At 34.7% G+C, this 17,203-nt stretch overlaps 1 protein-coding gene and 1 pseudogene across 5 annotated transcripts in view; one reads left to right on the forward strand and one right to left on the reverse strand.

Moving 5' to 3' along the window:
• Positions 1-448: 448 nt before the first annotated feature.
• The window catches only part of DDX6 (DEAD-box helicase 6), a 31,171-nt gene continuing 14,416 nt past the window's right edge, over positions 449-17,203 (reverse strand). For all 5 annotated transcript variants that reach the window (XM_011384867.2, XM_011384868.2, XM_011384869.2 and 2 more), the window contains exons 6-14: positions 16,307-16,453; positions 14,314-14,408; positions 13,060-13,182; positions 12,445-12,573; positions 11,282-11,398; positions 9,408-9,471; positions 6,451-6,552; positions 5,742-5,924; positions 449-4,727 (exon numbers count right to left, since the gene is read on the reverse strand). In XM_011384867.2, coding sequence (XP_011383169.1) covers positions 5,749-5,924; positions 6,451-6,552; positions 9,408-9,471; positions 11,282-11,398; positions 12,445-12,573; positions 13,060-13,182; positions 14,314-14,408; positions 16,307-16,453 — 953 coding nt within the window. In that variant the 3' untranslated portion in view covers positions 449-4,727; positions 5,742-5,748. The remainder of the gene's footprint in view (positions 4,728-5,741; positions 5,925-6,450; positions 6,553-9,407; positions 9,472-11,281; positions 11,399-12,444; positions 12,574-13,059; positions 13,183-14,313; positions 14,409-16,306; positions 16,454-17,203) is intronic.
• On the forward strand, positions 9,937-10,056 carry LOC111733764 (annotated as a pseudogene).

The following is a 17,203-nucleotide window of genomic DNA, read 5'->3' on the forward strand; positions in this document are numbered from 1 at the left end:
TATTTTTAGTTATACCTGTTTCTTTTGGGGTGGATATGAGTGTTCAGTTGTGTCTGAGTTCATTTAGGTCGTTTTTTTAGTTCTCAGCATACAAATTAGGAATAGATGTATTCCTAATTTTTGTGGGCATGTTCATATTTCTGAAACATCTGAAAAATCTTGGGAGGTGGTTAACTATTGACAATTTGCCTGGACACATTGTGGACCAACATTTCCTTTCCAAGTGGTTATCTTGGTTGTTTAGGCTATGAAACTGACAAAGTGAAATGTGTACAGAGGACTAGGTCTAGGGTGGATAAAAGTGCTTTCAGATTTTACTCAACTAGGCTCACATGAGTGGTGTTGAGAATGTCTTACTGCTTCACTGCAATATGAATTACTTTGGTAAAATGCTCTCAAATACAATTGTTAGCATAGCCTGCTGCTAAAGACACATCACGCATACACATTTGGAGTTCCAGTGGGCTTTTATTGATAAACAAACAAAAAAAAAAATCAAGATTTTATCAACCATCTTTTCTGAACTTTATATAAACTCAGCAGACTCTGGTCCATGTGTACATACAACATAACACATCTCAACAGAAACAGAGCCCCACTGGAACATTTACCAATTAACAGAAAGCCAATTTTCCCTTTCCCCAAATGTTTTCAAAATTTTGAATCTCCACTGATCACTTCTCAGTGGAACTAGTCCCTTGTGGCTAGGGACATTGAAATTCTATCCCATTTTTATTGAAAAATAAAATTTTCTCAACTTTATTTCAAAAAGGGGAATAACAACTTTTTTTCTCCAGGCACCCCTCCCCCACAATCATTGGTTAAAATACAGTAACCTGTATCTTAATAACCCAACCCCACCCCCCCCTCCCTTGCCCAGTATAGTCTACTGGAGAATTTATACACACTTCTGCTGGAATCTATTAGCTGTGGAGGGGCAGAGTCCAGGTGCCAAACTAGCTCCCTCTGACCTCATGAACTGTTATAACCTTTGGACACTTAACCCTTTATTTAACCCAAAGATGAGTTTTTAGATCAGAGTGGATTTTCTTTGGGAGTTTTAGAAAATAATCTTTAAGGATATCAAGTAGAACTACAAGTTCACCAAAGTCCACTTAAAGTTTACCAAAGAGTTGACTGACTTCAGCTTCCACGAGGCCAATATTCTGTTTGACAAAGTATTTTGCCAGAAAATGACTCCACAATAACAAATTTTAAGATACACAGAACACTGAGTAGCAAATTAAAACAACATGGCTTAATTCCCAATAATTTCATCTTTTTGTTTCTCATCTATAAGGTCAGGAGTGTGGCTAAAGGCAGTTTCTGAAGAGGTTATCAGCTTCCAAAGTGTTTCTAAATCCTAGTGCAGACACCCTCCCTTTTGGGGCACAGTAACCTCCCTCCCACCCTTAAAAAAAAAAAAAAAAGAAAAAAAATTAAACCAAGTGATCAGAATGAGATGTTTTGATTCCAACAATTTACACTCAAAGCTTTGTGCTGAGTTGTCTGGTTCTAACCCAAGCATGATGGTATCAAACACAAAGCACACGGCAAAGGAAAGATGCTCCCATCTCATTCTGAAAACAAATACTGATAACCAGTTGCCTCCCCCTCCCCCCAGCCTTTGGGGCCAACCCCGTATTATGATGCAGGGCCAACTTGAAAATAATTTAGACATATTTAGGTTTCCTTCTCCTTTCTTCCCATAGAAGATCATTTTGGAAAAAATTTATTCCACTCCTAAAGGAAAGGTAAGAAAGTTTCTCCATTGGAATGTATGGGAAGAGACAAAACAGGCCCAGAAGCAGCAAGGTGTAACAGTCCATTACACAGCTATACAACCACAGGCTAAACCACGAGCTGGATGTTACTTAAATATTAAAAACAGGGAATAGTTTTCATCCAAACGAACCACTGGAAAAATATTACCATCACTTAAACATACTGGAAGAACACGAAAAAATTTCCAAAAGTAACAAATACTCCTTATTGTGAAGGGGATTTAAAAAAAAAAAAAAAAAAAAGGACTAGGCTTTGACCTAGTCCTTAGAGCATCTTTCCATTTAATAATTCCTATTCAAGAGTCAAGCACCAAAATTGGACAGTTGTCTGTACAACTGTCCAATAGTGGTATCCCAGACAGTTTAAGTGCCACTCCTCATAAGAGGCTGTACTTCAGTAATACTTTCAATTTAAAGTCTGTGCTTTAAGAGGGATCAACGGGCATGTGGCACCAAGCAGACACTAGTCTGAGGATAGCAAATAGGACTGAGCTGTTTAGTCACCCACTCTCCCACAAGATACAAAATTGTATTTATGAGTTTTCTTGCTTTTCTACAATGAATGATCCCTCTTATCTTGTCAGAGGTGGGCGAGAAAGAGCTGCATCAGTACAAGGGCAAGATATTTTTGGTCGAAAGTTGATGCCTTTTAAATTCCCTCCCCCCACCCCTCCCTGGAAGAAAACTTACTTCCTTTATTAGGGCTTGTTATTTAAATAGCCAACACTGGCTAGATAGAAGAACCGATGTGGCTTAGATACCAAATAAATGAGCTTATTCTTTTTTGAGTTTGTACTGTGCAGCTCCTGCTACAGTTTTTAAGGAGTTAGGGCTATGTCTGATCAGGAGGCATCTGCAGGATTTTGATTCTCAAGGAATTTTGGGTGAGTCACATATAGTTTTTGCTTAGAACTAGACAGTCAAAAAAGCAACTCTGAATAACTGATTTCTTTATCCAGATGAGTTAAGCACGAAAGCATATGCATGACTTACCTTGTAGTATTTTAGGGCTTTAAAAAACAATGGGATATGGAAATCAAAAATTTTTTTCATTTTATTTTTTATTATTTTTTTTAACCCTAGATGCCTCCTGATTGACCTAGTACACTGGGTTAAAGGGGAATTAAAAACATTAAAAAAAAAAGTTCACTGGTTTTGATTCATCTCACTCTTTTTGCCTGGAGATCAGGCCAAACATCAAGCATGTTGGGAGGGGCACAATTTAAAGCAACACTATTCATTGTAAAGCCATTTGCCAGCAATTTACAATGCAAAATGACAAATTATTATTGTCACAAAGAGGATGACAAGCAGCTTTCTGCAGCATGAACGTTAATAGCTCTCAGGGTGCCCATTCCTGCAAATTTATGTATCAAGGTGGGCAGAAGGCAACACACTTATTACACAGTACAGGTGATCCACAGAAAGTAAGCCCCAGAACTGCTAACGTTACCAAAGCTGGTACCGGCTAATATTCTGAAATGCAAATCCATGCTTTATACATACACTGCTCAGACACTGCCACTCAATTAAATTTCCACACTGCAAGGCAGACTAATTTTTGTCCCCTTTTGCCAAGCTTGAAAAGTTCCTCAAACTTTTTAAAAAGAGAAAAGCAAAATCAGAGAGCTTCTCGAAAATAATACCTTTAATTACAGGTTTTTGAAGCTTCCTTGCTCCTTCTGGCAGGCCTCCTCCAAAAGTACTAGAGGAGACAGTGTGGCAGCAAACACTGAATCCCAGACTTCTGGGTCCCTTTTCTAACCTATGGTCCCCAAGAGGTCTGCTCTCTACAGTAAGAGGCCAAAGTACTTTTTAGAATTTAGTGTTGCGGAAAACTGAGCCCCTCTCATCTTTAGCTGCTCCCATAATCACTCTAATCCCCTTAATCCCAGCAACCTTCATCCAAAAAAAAAATATATATATATGTATATATATATATGAACCCAGAAAAAAACTTATTTACAAAGTTTATACAAGTATACACACCCAATTTTCTATGGGACACGCTTTGCCACAGAGGAAAGAGGGTCAAGGCTGACATGTCTACACATCAAGTGCCATAACTGCTAATGGAGGCGTATGTAAACCAGTCTTTAGTGTTCTGCTATAGAGCACAAAGGCTTGTCATATGGCTCCTGCAATGATAGACTGCTCTTTCCTTTGGGAGCAATGATGGTGCATCTACTCAGCCCAGAAGAAATTTTTACTTGGGATTGTTTTTTTAAATACATGTATTTACAGTGCGAATGAAATGCAGTTGCATATCAACTCCTCCACATAAAGAAAAAAAAAATGGTGTTTAACAGTACTAATACGTTTCATCTTCTAGCCCTGGGCTTGAGTATTGGGTAGAAAGGGAAGAGACTTCACCTTAAAATCAAAAGGAAAAGACAAAAATTAAAAAGAAAGGAAGAAAAATGGAAAGAAATTACTATTGTTGATTCCTTGGGCTGTATCTAAAAGATATTCTGAATGGTCTCATAGCATAAGGCACTTCGCACAAATAAGTAATAAGCTCTTCAGGCTTAAAAAACGGATGAGTAATCAGGGAGAAGTTGAAATGCACTCAAGAGTCAGCTGTTGGAGAATTTTGAAATTGCAGACAAGCTTGTGTGTTCATCAAGATTCTTCTCTTTTTAGGGTTTCTCCCCTTCTCTTCTTTCTCCTCCTTCCTTGTCCCCCTTCCCCAGAAAACATTTTTTAAAAACTAGCAGTTAGTGCAACTAATGTTCAGTCAGCACACAGTGCAAACAAGTGGAACAAAAAAGGTAAATTCCTTCTTTTCAGCTTTTTTCTCTTCACCAGTTTAAAAAAAAAGTCTGAGCTCTTTTAAGTCTTCATAGTTCCAAAATAAAACATGAAAAACCCACAAAGAGCATACCCCTCCCCCCAAAAAAATGTGTCACAGATCCGAACGAGCCTTCTGTAGTTTGTCAAAGCCTAAAGAAAGAAGAAACTTAAAATTAACATTTATGAAAGCACAATGTGAACTACGGTATATAGGTTTTCACAATCCCCATCCCTAATGTTCTCTGTAGTATCTTCTACTGAGCCTTTGTCTACTGCAGAATTCATGCAGGATTTAGGAATTTCTGCCAGGCATTCTAGAGACAGAATAAGCGCCTGAAAGTTCTTGTAACAGACAGTAATCATTCACAACTAAATCAAAAATTTTTTTAAAACCTTACATGAACTCAATAAGTAGACTGCTAATATAATACCAAACAGGCTGGTTTTATGTGTAAGAGTTTTGTTTGACATTTAAATTAGAATAAAAAAAAAAAAGTTAAAAGTGAAAAGAGTAATTTGAAAGATCTACAAACAAGAGGTAGTAAAATGCTCATTGCGAATCTGGAAACCAACATCTCTCAAAAAGATTTTCCTTAGGAAAAAACTCCAGAATAGTCGACATTCCTGTATGTTAAGACTTGTTTTGAGCATTTCTACCGGAGCCCAAAAGTCAACCAAAAGACAACATGAGAGGGTGGTGCAGAAAACCAGAGTGAGCATTAAAAAAAATAGTTATCCTCATAATCTGATTATATTTGGCAATAAGTCATTATAGGTAATTTAACCTGATTTACTGAGGTACCCATCAGAAATTAAGAGTGAAATGCTAACAGAGAGATGACTGAGCAATAAAGGAAAAAAATAGAAATTATTTTCACATTCAAAATTACTAAAAAAGATTCTCTGCTTTCATTTTAGAAGTCTGAATTTGACTTAGCACTGCTCGCATTGCACATTACTTAAGAAGACTGCATTTAAAAACAGCATTTACAGATGCTCTTATGAGACCACAAACTTCATGGGAAAAGATATTTCCCATTTATGCCAACGAATGTTTTACCCTGTATTACATTAGACATTAAATTTTCCCCAGGAAAGAGGATCTTGATTTCTTTCCTTTCTTTAAACAATACGCTCACTTTAACTACTTTGTAGGATACGCACATGCTTGTTAAGGTTTCTCATCTTCTACAGGCTCGCTGTGGTATTCTGCCACATATAGGCTCTTGTCAATGTTGCTTGGGATAGGCTTAATTTCTGTTCCCAGCTGCTCCTCAATACTTTTCAGGTTGAAGCGATCATCATATGTGATCAAGTTGATGGCTAAGCCAAGATGACCAAAGCGACCTAACGGAAAACATTTTTGAATCAATAATAAAACGAGTTAAATGAGGATCAATGTGCATGCGCAAGTCTGTTAAGTGTCAAAATCACACTGGGTTAACGTATATTTTTTGTTCAGTGCCATTCTAGGTATATGAAACCACGTTTTCTGGTCTCCTCATAAACACAATACTCCACAGCTTCAGGTTTCATAGCCCAAAGTAGTAGTACTCTATTTTACCTTTTTCAAATGACAAAATTGATGTTTGTGTCAAAGTTGCCAAAATACACATACTAAACAGTAGTAATAGATTGCACAACCTAATGAGAAAAGTCAGGTTCTCCTTTGTGAATTTCATCTCAGATTAAATAAACATGGTTTTATTTACCTTTTAATAAGTGTTCTAGAAAAACTAGAAGTTAGACTATCGAACAACTAAATTAGTTTTAATTCACTGTTCTCTCACCATACTCTATGTCACAAAGGAACAAAACTTAGTGATTGAACTTCTCAAAAAACTTCCACAAAGAACATTTTTTTTCCCCTCACCTGATCTTCCAATACGATGGAGATAGGTCTCTGCCAGCTTTGGAAAGTCAAAGTTTATTACCACATTCACAGCTTGTATATCAATACCTCGGGTAAACAAATCTTAAAAAAAAAAAAAAAAAAAGACTCCATTATATCTTTCAATCTTTAAGCATTTAAAAATGCTTCCTGGTACCATAATACTCTTTAACATGTATTTCTAGTACAATCTAGGTTTATTCACTTCATTATTTCAAATGCATTTGCAAATTACATTACTTTTCATGTATACTATCATAAGTAACTTCTTGCTCACAAGTTACCTTTTCCTAGTTCTGTAAGAAAGTTTTAGAAAATGGTCTAAGGTAAATGCAGGAAGAGACGAGGATTAATTAGTAAACTATAAACTCATAAATGAGTCTCAGGAATAATCAGTAATTTTCTTTAGTCTATTTTTAGTATTTAAGATTAAATAACAAATTATTTTTTAGAAGTTTGTTATTAACTTAGAATACTTAAAAAAAAGAAGAGGTAATACACTAGCAGCAAGTATTTGTTTTGTTTAGAATTCATTCATCCCATTTCATTAAATGATTTACAATAGGTCTGGGGTAAGCTAATATGCAAGGCCATCCTTTCTATTCTTTTCTAGTCCCACAATTACTTTGCTAATTTAGGCTCTGAAAACTACAAAAAGAAAAAAAACAACAATAACTGTTTCCCTGCTTCTATCAGTTCCACACTCCAACAAAATAATCCATGATGGTCGGAATAGTATTTCTAAAATGCTGCTTTGTATTTATAACTCATTGCTTTAAATTGCTTCCAGATAAAATTTAAAATTGATATTTGACGTCCTATTCTCTACTTAACATACCTCTCCTACCACATCTCCTCAAATTTTCCTCTCTACCAAACTCATCCATTTATCCTTCCTTGGACTTATCTTCTTAGCCCTCCATGGATCACTTTTTGTAGCAGTCCCTTAACTTAAAAATTCCCTCTTCTACAAGTCTGAAACTAGCTTATGAAGCCCAATAAAATTCCATCTATTCTCAGATAACCTCAGCTCATTATTTACCTCTCTTAAAATTTAGGATTACTTAATACAGACGACCCTTGAACAATGCAGGCGGGCAGGGGGGGTTAAGGGTGCTGACTGCTACTCAGTCAAAACCTAAGTATAACTTGACTCCCTCAAAACTTAACTAGTAATACTATTGACTGGAAGTCTTACCAATTACATAAACAGTCAATTAACACATATTTTGTATATAATGTGTTTTATGCACTATATTGTTATAATAAAGCTAAAAAAAATGTTAAGAAAACCTTAAGGAAAAAACATTTACTGTATTGAAAAATAATCCACATATTAAGTAGATCTATGCAGTTCAGACCTATGTCGTTCAAGGGTCAACTGTGTATATACCTCACATTTGCAAATTACCTTTACCCCCTTACAGAACCAGCCCAAGGCCTGTCTTTATAAATTAAATTTTACTGCCACACTGTCATGACCATTTGTTTATGCTGAGTGTTTCTGAGTCAGAATGGCAGACCTGAGTTAATTGGTAACAGAGATCACATGGTTTGCAAAGTATAAAATATTTACTAGCCAACACTTTACAGAAAAAGTGTGCTGGCCCTGCCTTAGACTCTAAATGTTATTTTTTTCTCTCTCATTAAACCACTGCTCCTTGAAGAAAGGAGTGGTATTTTACATGTATATAGTTATACTTCTCCCTCATCTAGATTATAAGTTCCCTACATACAGGGAACGTCGGTATATATATTTAATTTCCTTTTAATTGTGGCAAAATATACATCACATAAAACCGGAAAGCATATATTTTTGCAGCACCTAGCTAAGTAGCTGGCAAGGAGTAAATACTGAATATCAACACATATTTTTTGAATAAACTGTAACAGATATTTGTTCAGAACAATTTAAAGCATCCCCATTTCACAGATTTAAAAAATGGCATAAAAAATATAACTTGCCCAAGGTCATATGATTAGAGATCAGAAAACAGAAACTGGACCCAAATCTTAAAATTCTAAGAGTGTAGTATTCCTTCCACTAAATCAAATATTTTATATCTTGGATACTTCAACACATTTAAAGGTCAGAAATGTTGATAAAAGTAAACATAAATGTATTAACTCACAGCTATATTAACTGTTCTTTCAGATGTTAAAGCAGAGAAACAAGATAAACTGGAAATATGCAAGATATTTGACAGTCTTTTTTTGAGAAAAATAAGTTTTATTTCTTGAGCAGTGTTTTTAAAGATTTTTAAATATTCTAAATTTTGATCTGGGTGCTGATGAGTGCATACTTTCCTTTGCAAAGTATACAAATTATGAAAAATTATGCAAAAGTTCAAATAATATACTTATTATTTATGTGTATGCCTAAAAATTAAAAAAAAAATTAGGTTCTTCTCTCTACTTAGAAGCCTAGCTTATATTATTAATCCCATACCAATACTAAGATTATATTTCCAGAGACGGGAGGATACTGAATCCATTTGCTTTGTCTGATCTAATTGTCCACTTGCCTCTCCACTGCTTTTTTTCATGTAGTAAAATATAACAAAATACAGACTAGTCTGTTTCCAGCAAAAACTAAAAAGACCACAATAAACAATTTCCAAAACATAGACAGTTTCTTAATAAAATTCATTTTGCATATGCTATGTGTAATTCATTCCTGAATGCTAAAACTATTCAGAAAACACACAAATCCCAAAATTAATTTAAAAAGTAGATGAGGTATGAATGCCAGAAAAAGTCTTCTGCAGTTTCAGATATGGAACCTAATTTCAAGAATTAACTACAGCTCATTCTCACCTTCTGAAATTCTAGAAGTGGTAGTAGCCTATGTCATAGGCTCTGCTGAGTAATATCGCACAGATAAAGCCGAGCTGAACCAGGGAGAAAAACATTGGGTAAAGGAAATAGAAAATACTTACCAGTGCAAACAAGATTGCGGCATAAGCCATTTCGGAAATCATGAAACACACGATTTCGATGTTCCTAGGAACAAAGCGATGCATTTTTTGATTTGATTAACACACACACTCGAGAACCAAATTTTCCATTATTTCTCCTATACAAAATTTGTTTACACAAATGAGATAAGACAATTCAATACATAAATTAAAAATAAAAGGTAAAAAAAACCCACATACATTGGTTTTTCATGGGAATAAGCAACTTAATCTACATCTATGCATATCCATCCATATGTAGTGTTTATCTTAACTCTTAAAAAAAGTATTATATTTTTGCCAGAACAGATTTTAAGTGACAATTTTCACCACATTTTTATATACATACTTTTAAAATGTTTCAAACAGAAGATGCCAAAAGTCTGGCTTCACCGAAACATCTATTTACCTTTTTAGTAATTATATACAAAAGCTAAAAATAACTACTTTCCAATTAATAAACAACAAAAAAAAACCCATACACAATGACTATAGGAAAAATAACAAATCTGTCTATGGCCATGCCACCCTGAACAAGCCCAAATCCCGTCCGATCTCGGAAGCTAAGCAGTGTCGGGCCTGGTTAGTACTTGGATGGGAGACCACCTAGGAAGACCAGGTGCTGTAGGCATAAAAACATTTTTTAAATAAAAAAAAAATAAGGGCTTATAAGCTGACAAGGTCCTTGCAACTTGAGGTCAACCAAAGGTTGCCTCACCTAAAAAAAAAAAAATTTTTTTAAATAAATAAATAATAAATCTAGCTTCTAGCAAAATGGCTTATATTTTCAATGCAATGTTCTTCCATTTTAAAAACATTCTCTTCAGCTTAATATATTCATTTCCTGTGATAATTTCTAATATTTGGTGCCTACATGATGGTATCTGATCCATGACATTATGTTCTTTGAAAACCAAATGTGAGTTGACTAAGTTCTTAACCTGATTAAGTTTACAAAAACCATTTCTTCATGCAATGTCAATTATAGTTAGCGCACACACACAAAAGGTTATCTTTTCATACTTTTGAATTTATTTTCTGTTAAATTAAATTCTGAAATTTAGAGATTCCATTCTTTCTAAGGCAAATAGTAAAAGGATATTTGAGCTAATGAGGTATATCGATCTATTAAATATCTAGAGCAGTGTTGTCCAATAGACCTTCTGCATTGAAAATGTTCTGTATCTGTACTTTCCAAAACTATAGCTGCTAATGACATACCCTGGCATTTGAAATGTGGTTAGTGTGACAAACTAAATTTTATTTAACTCATTTAAATTGCCATGTGTGACTAGTGGTTACTGTATTATTTCATGCAAATCTAGAGAGTATGTGAGGAAGAAGGGAGTAAAATCTCACATCTGTATCATGCTTGACAGTTTACAAAGTACTCATTTGTACATTATCTCAATCTTCCTAACAACCTTATGAGATAAGAATATATATTACTATCCCTGTTTTATAATTAGAAAACTGAACCCACAAGATTTTAAAAGTGGTGCCCAACCTTTTTGGCGCTAGGGACTGGTGCTTCTATGAGAATCTAATGCCGGATGATCTGAGGTGGAGCTGAGGTGGTGATACTAGAGCTGAGGAGCAGCTGCAGATACAGGTAGTTTTGCTCACTTGCCCACTGCTCACCTCCTACTGTGTGGCCTGATTCCTAACAGGCCACGGACCAATACCGGTCCACACCGGGGGTTGGGGACCCCTGCGTTAAAATGAAAGGTCCTTCACCTACTAAAGAATTGTTTATTCTAAATTCTGGGCACCTGGAGGTACATTAAAACAAAAATCCAAGAAATACTTAAAAAAATTTTTTTTTAAATCTGTGTAAGTTCTAGTTTTACACTCACCTGCCTCATTTTAGCATGGATATAGAAGCAAGAATAACCCAGTTGAGAAATCTTCTTGGCTAGCAATTCAACTCGCTGAGAGGAGTTACAGAAAATGATCGACTGGTTTATCTGAAGCTGAGCATGGGGTAGAAGGGAGACATGAGAAAAAAAAAAACCTTCATTTACTTTGCACATTTTGAAAGTATTGACTGGCAAACAAATGTAAAAAAACATGGTCTATGACTTAGAACCTTTTGATACAAGAGATGGAACACTGTAAAAATTACTGTAAATACTATTCATTTACTTAGTAGTTGAAGGTAATAATTTATAAGTTTCACTGTAGAAAAGTATATTTCATAAGGGCACGATTGTCAGCGAGAATAAAACACAGCCGATTCTCATTATTTGCGATAGTTATGCTCTATAGTTGCTGCAAACACTAGATTAGTGAATACAGAACCATTGCTCCTATGAGAAACACAAGGCACTTCCTGTGTGCCTCTAGTCATACTTTTTTTTTCCATCAGTCAACAGATAATCTTGTTTTATGTGTTACTAATTAAAGATCTATGGCCAACAGTACTATAACTTGTGCCTATACAAAGTTTATGTAATATGCATTTTCTCTGCAAGGCATATCAGTCTTCTTGCACTTAGGTGTACTGGAAAGCACTTCACAACACTTAGGAGCCATATTAAACAGTGAAATCAATAAAAAAAGGCACAAAAATGCAAAAACTGTGGCATTAAATAGACCATGAAAAGAACAATGGTATGAAAGCTGAAACAAGAAGGCAGTGTCACCTTGTTCAACATCAGCTGGGAATATGCACAATGATTCAAAATTTTCATCATGCTATACATATCCACAAATGACTTCCAAAGCACCCAAGTATTGATTTTGTAGTTACAAATAAATTTTGGCAAGTAGGCAGGCGAGTTTGCAAATACAGAATCTGCAAATAATGAGGATCGATTGTAATTAAGGTCAAATTAGAATTAAAAATGCCTATGACTTATCAACCATTTACTACAAACTTCAGATCAACTGTAACTGCCTTTTAGGAAAAGCTAAGTACTTTTTTAAAACACTGAAAGCAGTAAGAAACCAAATACAATTGTCTGTTTTATTGGGGTTAAGGAATGGGTAATTTAAGCAGCTGAAGCCTATTACTTACCCTTGAGAAAAGTGTGTTGAGGCAGTGTACTTTTTGGCGCTCAGTTACATATGCGTAGTACTGGGTTACTCCCTTCAAAGTTAGTTCCTCCATCAGGTTAATCTCATAGGGTTTCTGCAAATGGGAATTCTGGGAAAAAAGATTTAAAAAGAGCCTTATACTTTGGTGAAAGCAGAGTGTATCTCTTCAAAATATATGCTACACATCTCTGTCTGATAAAGTCCTGCTTTAAGGAATACTCTCTTCAAAACAAGTATCACAATCCATCACGGAAGAAAAAAACCATAAAAAGGAAGATCTAACATTTATATACAGATACGTAGCTATGTTACTATTTTGTACTTTGTACATAGGATTATGTTGTAATCAATTACATAGCATCCACGGCTATGTCTGCCTGAAACCAAAAGCTAAGTGAACAGTGAAGAAATTAAGCAAATTACTGTAGCTTTAAAAAGTTAATGTATGCATGACAAACCTTAATTCATCAGCTAAAAAGCCAAAAACTTGAAATAATCAGCATAAAGTAGACTGATAATAAGATGTAATTTATGGACAAAGGTATATTCATGGGCGACAAGATGACACTGCTTCCAAGTATAGAGTTATACTCACCATGAACTTCTGTACACTAAGAGGGAAAGTAGCAGAATATAATAAAATCTGTCTGTTTTTAGGTAGCGTGAGAATAATATCCTCCATTATCTGCACAAAATCCTGTGACAGCAACTTATCTGCCTGCAGTACAAAGATAAGACAATTTTTAAAACAATCAAATAATGTCTGAAGTCTTTGGTTAATAAGGCATTATCCAATAAGAGCATTCATGGAATGTTCCTGATTATAAACAGTTAAGTACTCTACAACACTGCATAATCCAATAGCACCAAGACACATTCCCAGTGATTCAGAAGGGGAAAAGTCTATAATACCCATCTTATACAGGAAAAAAAATCCTAGACAGATATAATCCTTGTTCCTGTAAATTTTAATGTGATTTCCATTACAGAGGCAGTATAGTACAGTGGTTAAAAGTACAGGCTGCAGAATCCAGCTACCTAGATTGAAATCTATCTCCTTCAATTTACTTGCTATGTTGGGAGGTTACTTTAATCAATACTTTAGATTCCAAAATTTTTAAATTAGGATATGTGCTCACTGTAGTAAGTACTTTATAGTATATCTTTTACAGGGCTGTTGCAAAAATTAAATGAAAAAAATCACGTAAAGCACTTAGTGTTAGCACGTAGCAATTAAATGTTATCTCTCGTTACTCAAAAAAAAAATCTGAATTATAACATGATCGATCTGATCTAGTTGTCTAAAATGCAGACCAATTAAGAAAGTAACTTTATTTCAAAACATTAACACTGATATACTTTAGGTATGAACTACTAGAGCCCAAGGATACAGAATGGAGTAAGTTCTTAAAATGTACCTGATTGAGATAACACATTACCAGACTGAAAAACCAAACAATACAAAATGGTGTATGCTAAATGAGGTGTTAGAGGCATTACATGCTTTTTAAGATGTATCACCGAATGAAGAGAGACTTAGAAGGAACTTGGCTTTGAGATTATTCAACAACTCTTCAAAAATAAAAATAAAATAATATTCAAAAATAAAAACCCAAACTATCTGGCATCTCTAAGGAAGACGCAGGCTAACCTATTCCTATAAATACCTATCATCTATTGCCTTTAAAGGGCAAAGTATGTTTTATAAGCAAATTAGCTTGAACTGACAAAAGTCATGCGTTTCTTTAAAAGTTCATGAACACAAAGAACTTTTGTTTCACTCACTGACAGTTATAAACAAAGCTGAGAATAATACAGAATAGTATCTTTCCAAATGAAGAGATATTACCTCATCCAAGACTATCATCTGGACATGATCAACCTTTGCTACTCCTTTCTTGATAAGATCCAGGATTCTTCCAGGGGTAGCTATCACCACATGCACTACACAACATTAGAAAACACATCCTCATTAATTTTAGCTCAGGCAAAAAGGATATATAGTAAAGGTTTGTATATAGGCATTTAATCAGAAACATTTCAGAGGCAGGAATACAGTCGTCCCTCCTTATGCACAGTTTCACTTTCCACCATTTCAATTACTCATGGTTACAGCACTCTGAAAATATTAAATGAAAAATTCCAGGAAAAAACTATTCTTAAGCTTTAAATTGAGTACTGTTCTGGGTAGCGTGATAAAATCTTGCACCTTCAGGATGTAGAGCATCACTCTATCTAGTGTATCCACTACCTGCCACCTGTTAGTCACTTAGTAGCTGTCTAAATTGTCAGATTGACTGTTGTGGTTATCTCAGTGCTTGTGTTCAAGTAACTTTTTTTTACTTAATTAAATGGCCCAAATCACAAGAGGGTGATACTAACAATTTGGAATATGCCAAAGGAAAGCTGGAAAAGTGCTTCAAGTTAAAAGGTAAAAGTTCTCAACATCATCATTATGAAAAAATTATATGCTAAAATCTATAGTAAGAATCAATCTTGTATCCTTGAAGCTGTGTAAAAAAAAAGATATTTGTGCTAATTTTGCTGTTGCACCTCAAAATGAGAATTACGGGCACCGTACATGTTAAATGCTTAGTTAAGATGGAAAAGGTATTAAAGTTATAGGTAGTAGATGTGAACAGAGAGACCACATTCACATAACTTTTATTACAGTATACTGCTAAAACTGTTCTATTTTATTACTAGTTGTTGTTCATCGCTTACCGTGCCTAATTCATAAATTAATCTTTACCATAGTCACGTATAGGTAAAAACATAGTATATACAAGGTTTCGTACTATCCATGGTTCCAAAACAGGTATCCACTGGGGATCTTGGAACACATCCCTCATGGTTAAAAGGGTGACTACTGTAGTATAAAAAAGCAAAGATGTATTTCAAGATATAGATTTCCGTTTCATCTTAGGTTGGCTAGAGAATACTTGTTTGTTTCACCTCTATAACGGGTGGGATACAGCTTCCAAAATCACCTGCTCCAAGTAAGGAGCATATTTCCTTATTTTAGGACAATCCCTAATGAACAACAAAAGGCATACCAAGCTTCTGATATAGTAGTTTGTCTATAAACTAGAGCAAAGGTCTTCAGAAGGTTGTTAAAAGGATCAAATGAGATAATCATTTTCAATAACTATGCAGTATGAATATAGCAATTAAGCTAATGACAATCATAAGTTTTATGTATAATTTTACATAAGTGGATCTCATTCTTGCTGTTTTATCCTTTTCCACTCGAATAATGTATCATGGAGAACTCTTCATAAAAACTGATACAGATCAGCTTCATTCTTTAATGGCTGTGTGGAATTCCATTCAGATAATATCCCCATGTATTTAGCCAATCTCCTCTGATATTTCGATTGTTCCAATTTTTCAGTACTTCAAACCACACTGTAGTGAACAACCTTGCATGTGCTATTTAGGAAAGATTCTTGAAAATATACATTTATAATTTTGAAATATAATGTCATCTTGCCCACCAGCAATTGCATCAATTTATACCTCCATGTTGCAAAAAACAGCCTATTTCTCCACCAACTCACATTGCTAGTTACTGTTTTTTTGCCTTGCCAGTCATATAGGCATAATATCAATTTGCTGCTTTTATTTACATTTTCAAAAGTTACTGTCAAGGTTTAATACTATTTCAATTATTGTCATTTGTCTTTTTTTCTTGAATGAGACTGTCTTTTCCTTTATTCGTTTTTCTACTGCAGTGTTTCTGGTCCTTATTCTTAAAAACAATTTTTTAATAAGTTACTGAAAGGAAAAATTTGTGTGTGAAATTGCACTCAGAGAGCTAAACCACCTTAGTCATTTCCTACCTGTGTCATCAAGCCTCATTATGTCATCCCGTAAATTGGTTCCTCCTGTGGTTGCCATCACTTTGGCCCCTCCCATGTGTTTGCTGACCTGGATGCAAATTTGACTGACCTGTAGAGCAAGTTCTCTAGTGGGAACAATCACCATTGCTGGAAAATATCAAGCAATAGAGAAAAGAGAAAAAAAAAAAAAACATCTGAGACTTTAAGAAGCTACAGAAATACTGCCCCTTGCAATGTGGATACTGAGACATATTAAAAGTTAAATCATAATAGGCCTAACCAATTCTAAAATGTCAAATGAGTAAATCTTTTTTTAAAAAAAGAGAACCTAGTAATGTTCTGGATTCAGGCTTTCTCATGACAATACTGCTACATAAATCTTGTACTACTAGTAGTTACAAACCTTTAAAGGGTTGAGTTTGCAACCATTAGTTCAAAGCTTATTAGATTAATATTCCAGTAGGAGACTCTCTAACACCCAAATAGGAAAACTCCTGCTGCCTAGGTTCGTTTCTAGTATATGAAAGAAGATAAAGGAAAGATGGGATAAATGATAATTACAGATCAAGAAAGCTGAAAATTTAATAAAATGTTTTAAAGGTGAAAGCTCTGTTAGCTTACTCGGAGTATGACTATGGAAATTTATTTCTTCCCTATTGCCTAAGCTCTTAAAATTCCAAAACCAAAGGCTTTAATAAGATTCATGTTTCTACAAGGAACTTACAGAAACACAGCTGTCACAAAAACAATTCAGTTCCACAGTTTACAAGTAGCAACATCAGATAATTTAACTTCTCATGATCTTAGCGTTTCTGTATCTCACTGGAATGTTGTCAAAACTGTTTTAAAAGTTGTAAAAAGGGTATATTAATTCTAGACTATGTAAATTCTGACTAA

The sequence above is a fragment of the Pteropus vampyrus genome, unplaced genomic scaffold (assembly GCF_000151845.1).
Source record: "Pteropus vampyrus isolate Shadow unplaced genomic scaffold, Pvam_2.0 Scaffold633, whole genome shotgun sequence".
NCBI classification, from domain to species: domain Eukaryota; kingdom Metazoa; phylum Chordata; class Mammalia; order Chiroptera; family Pteropodidae; genus Pteropus; species Pteropus vampyrus.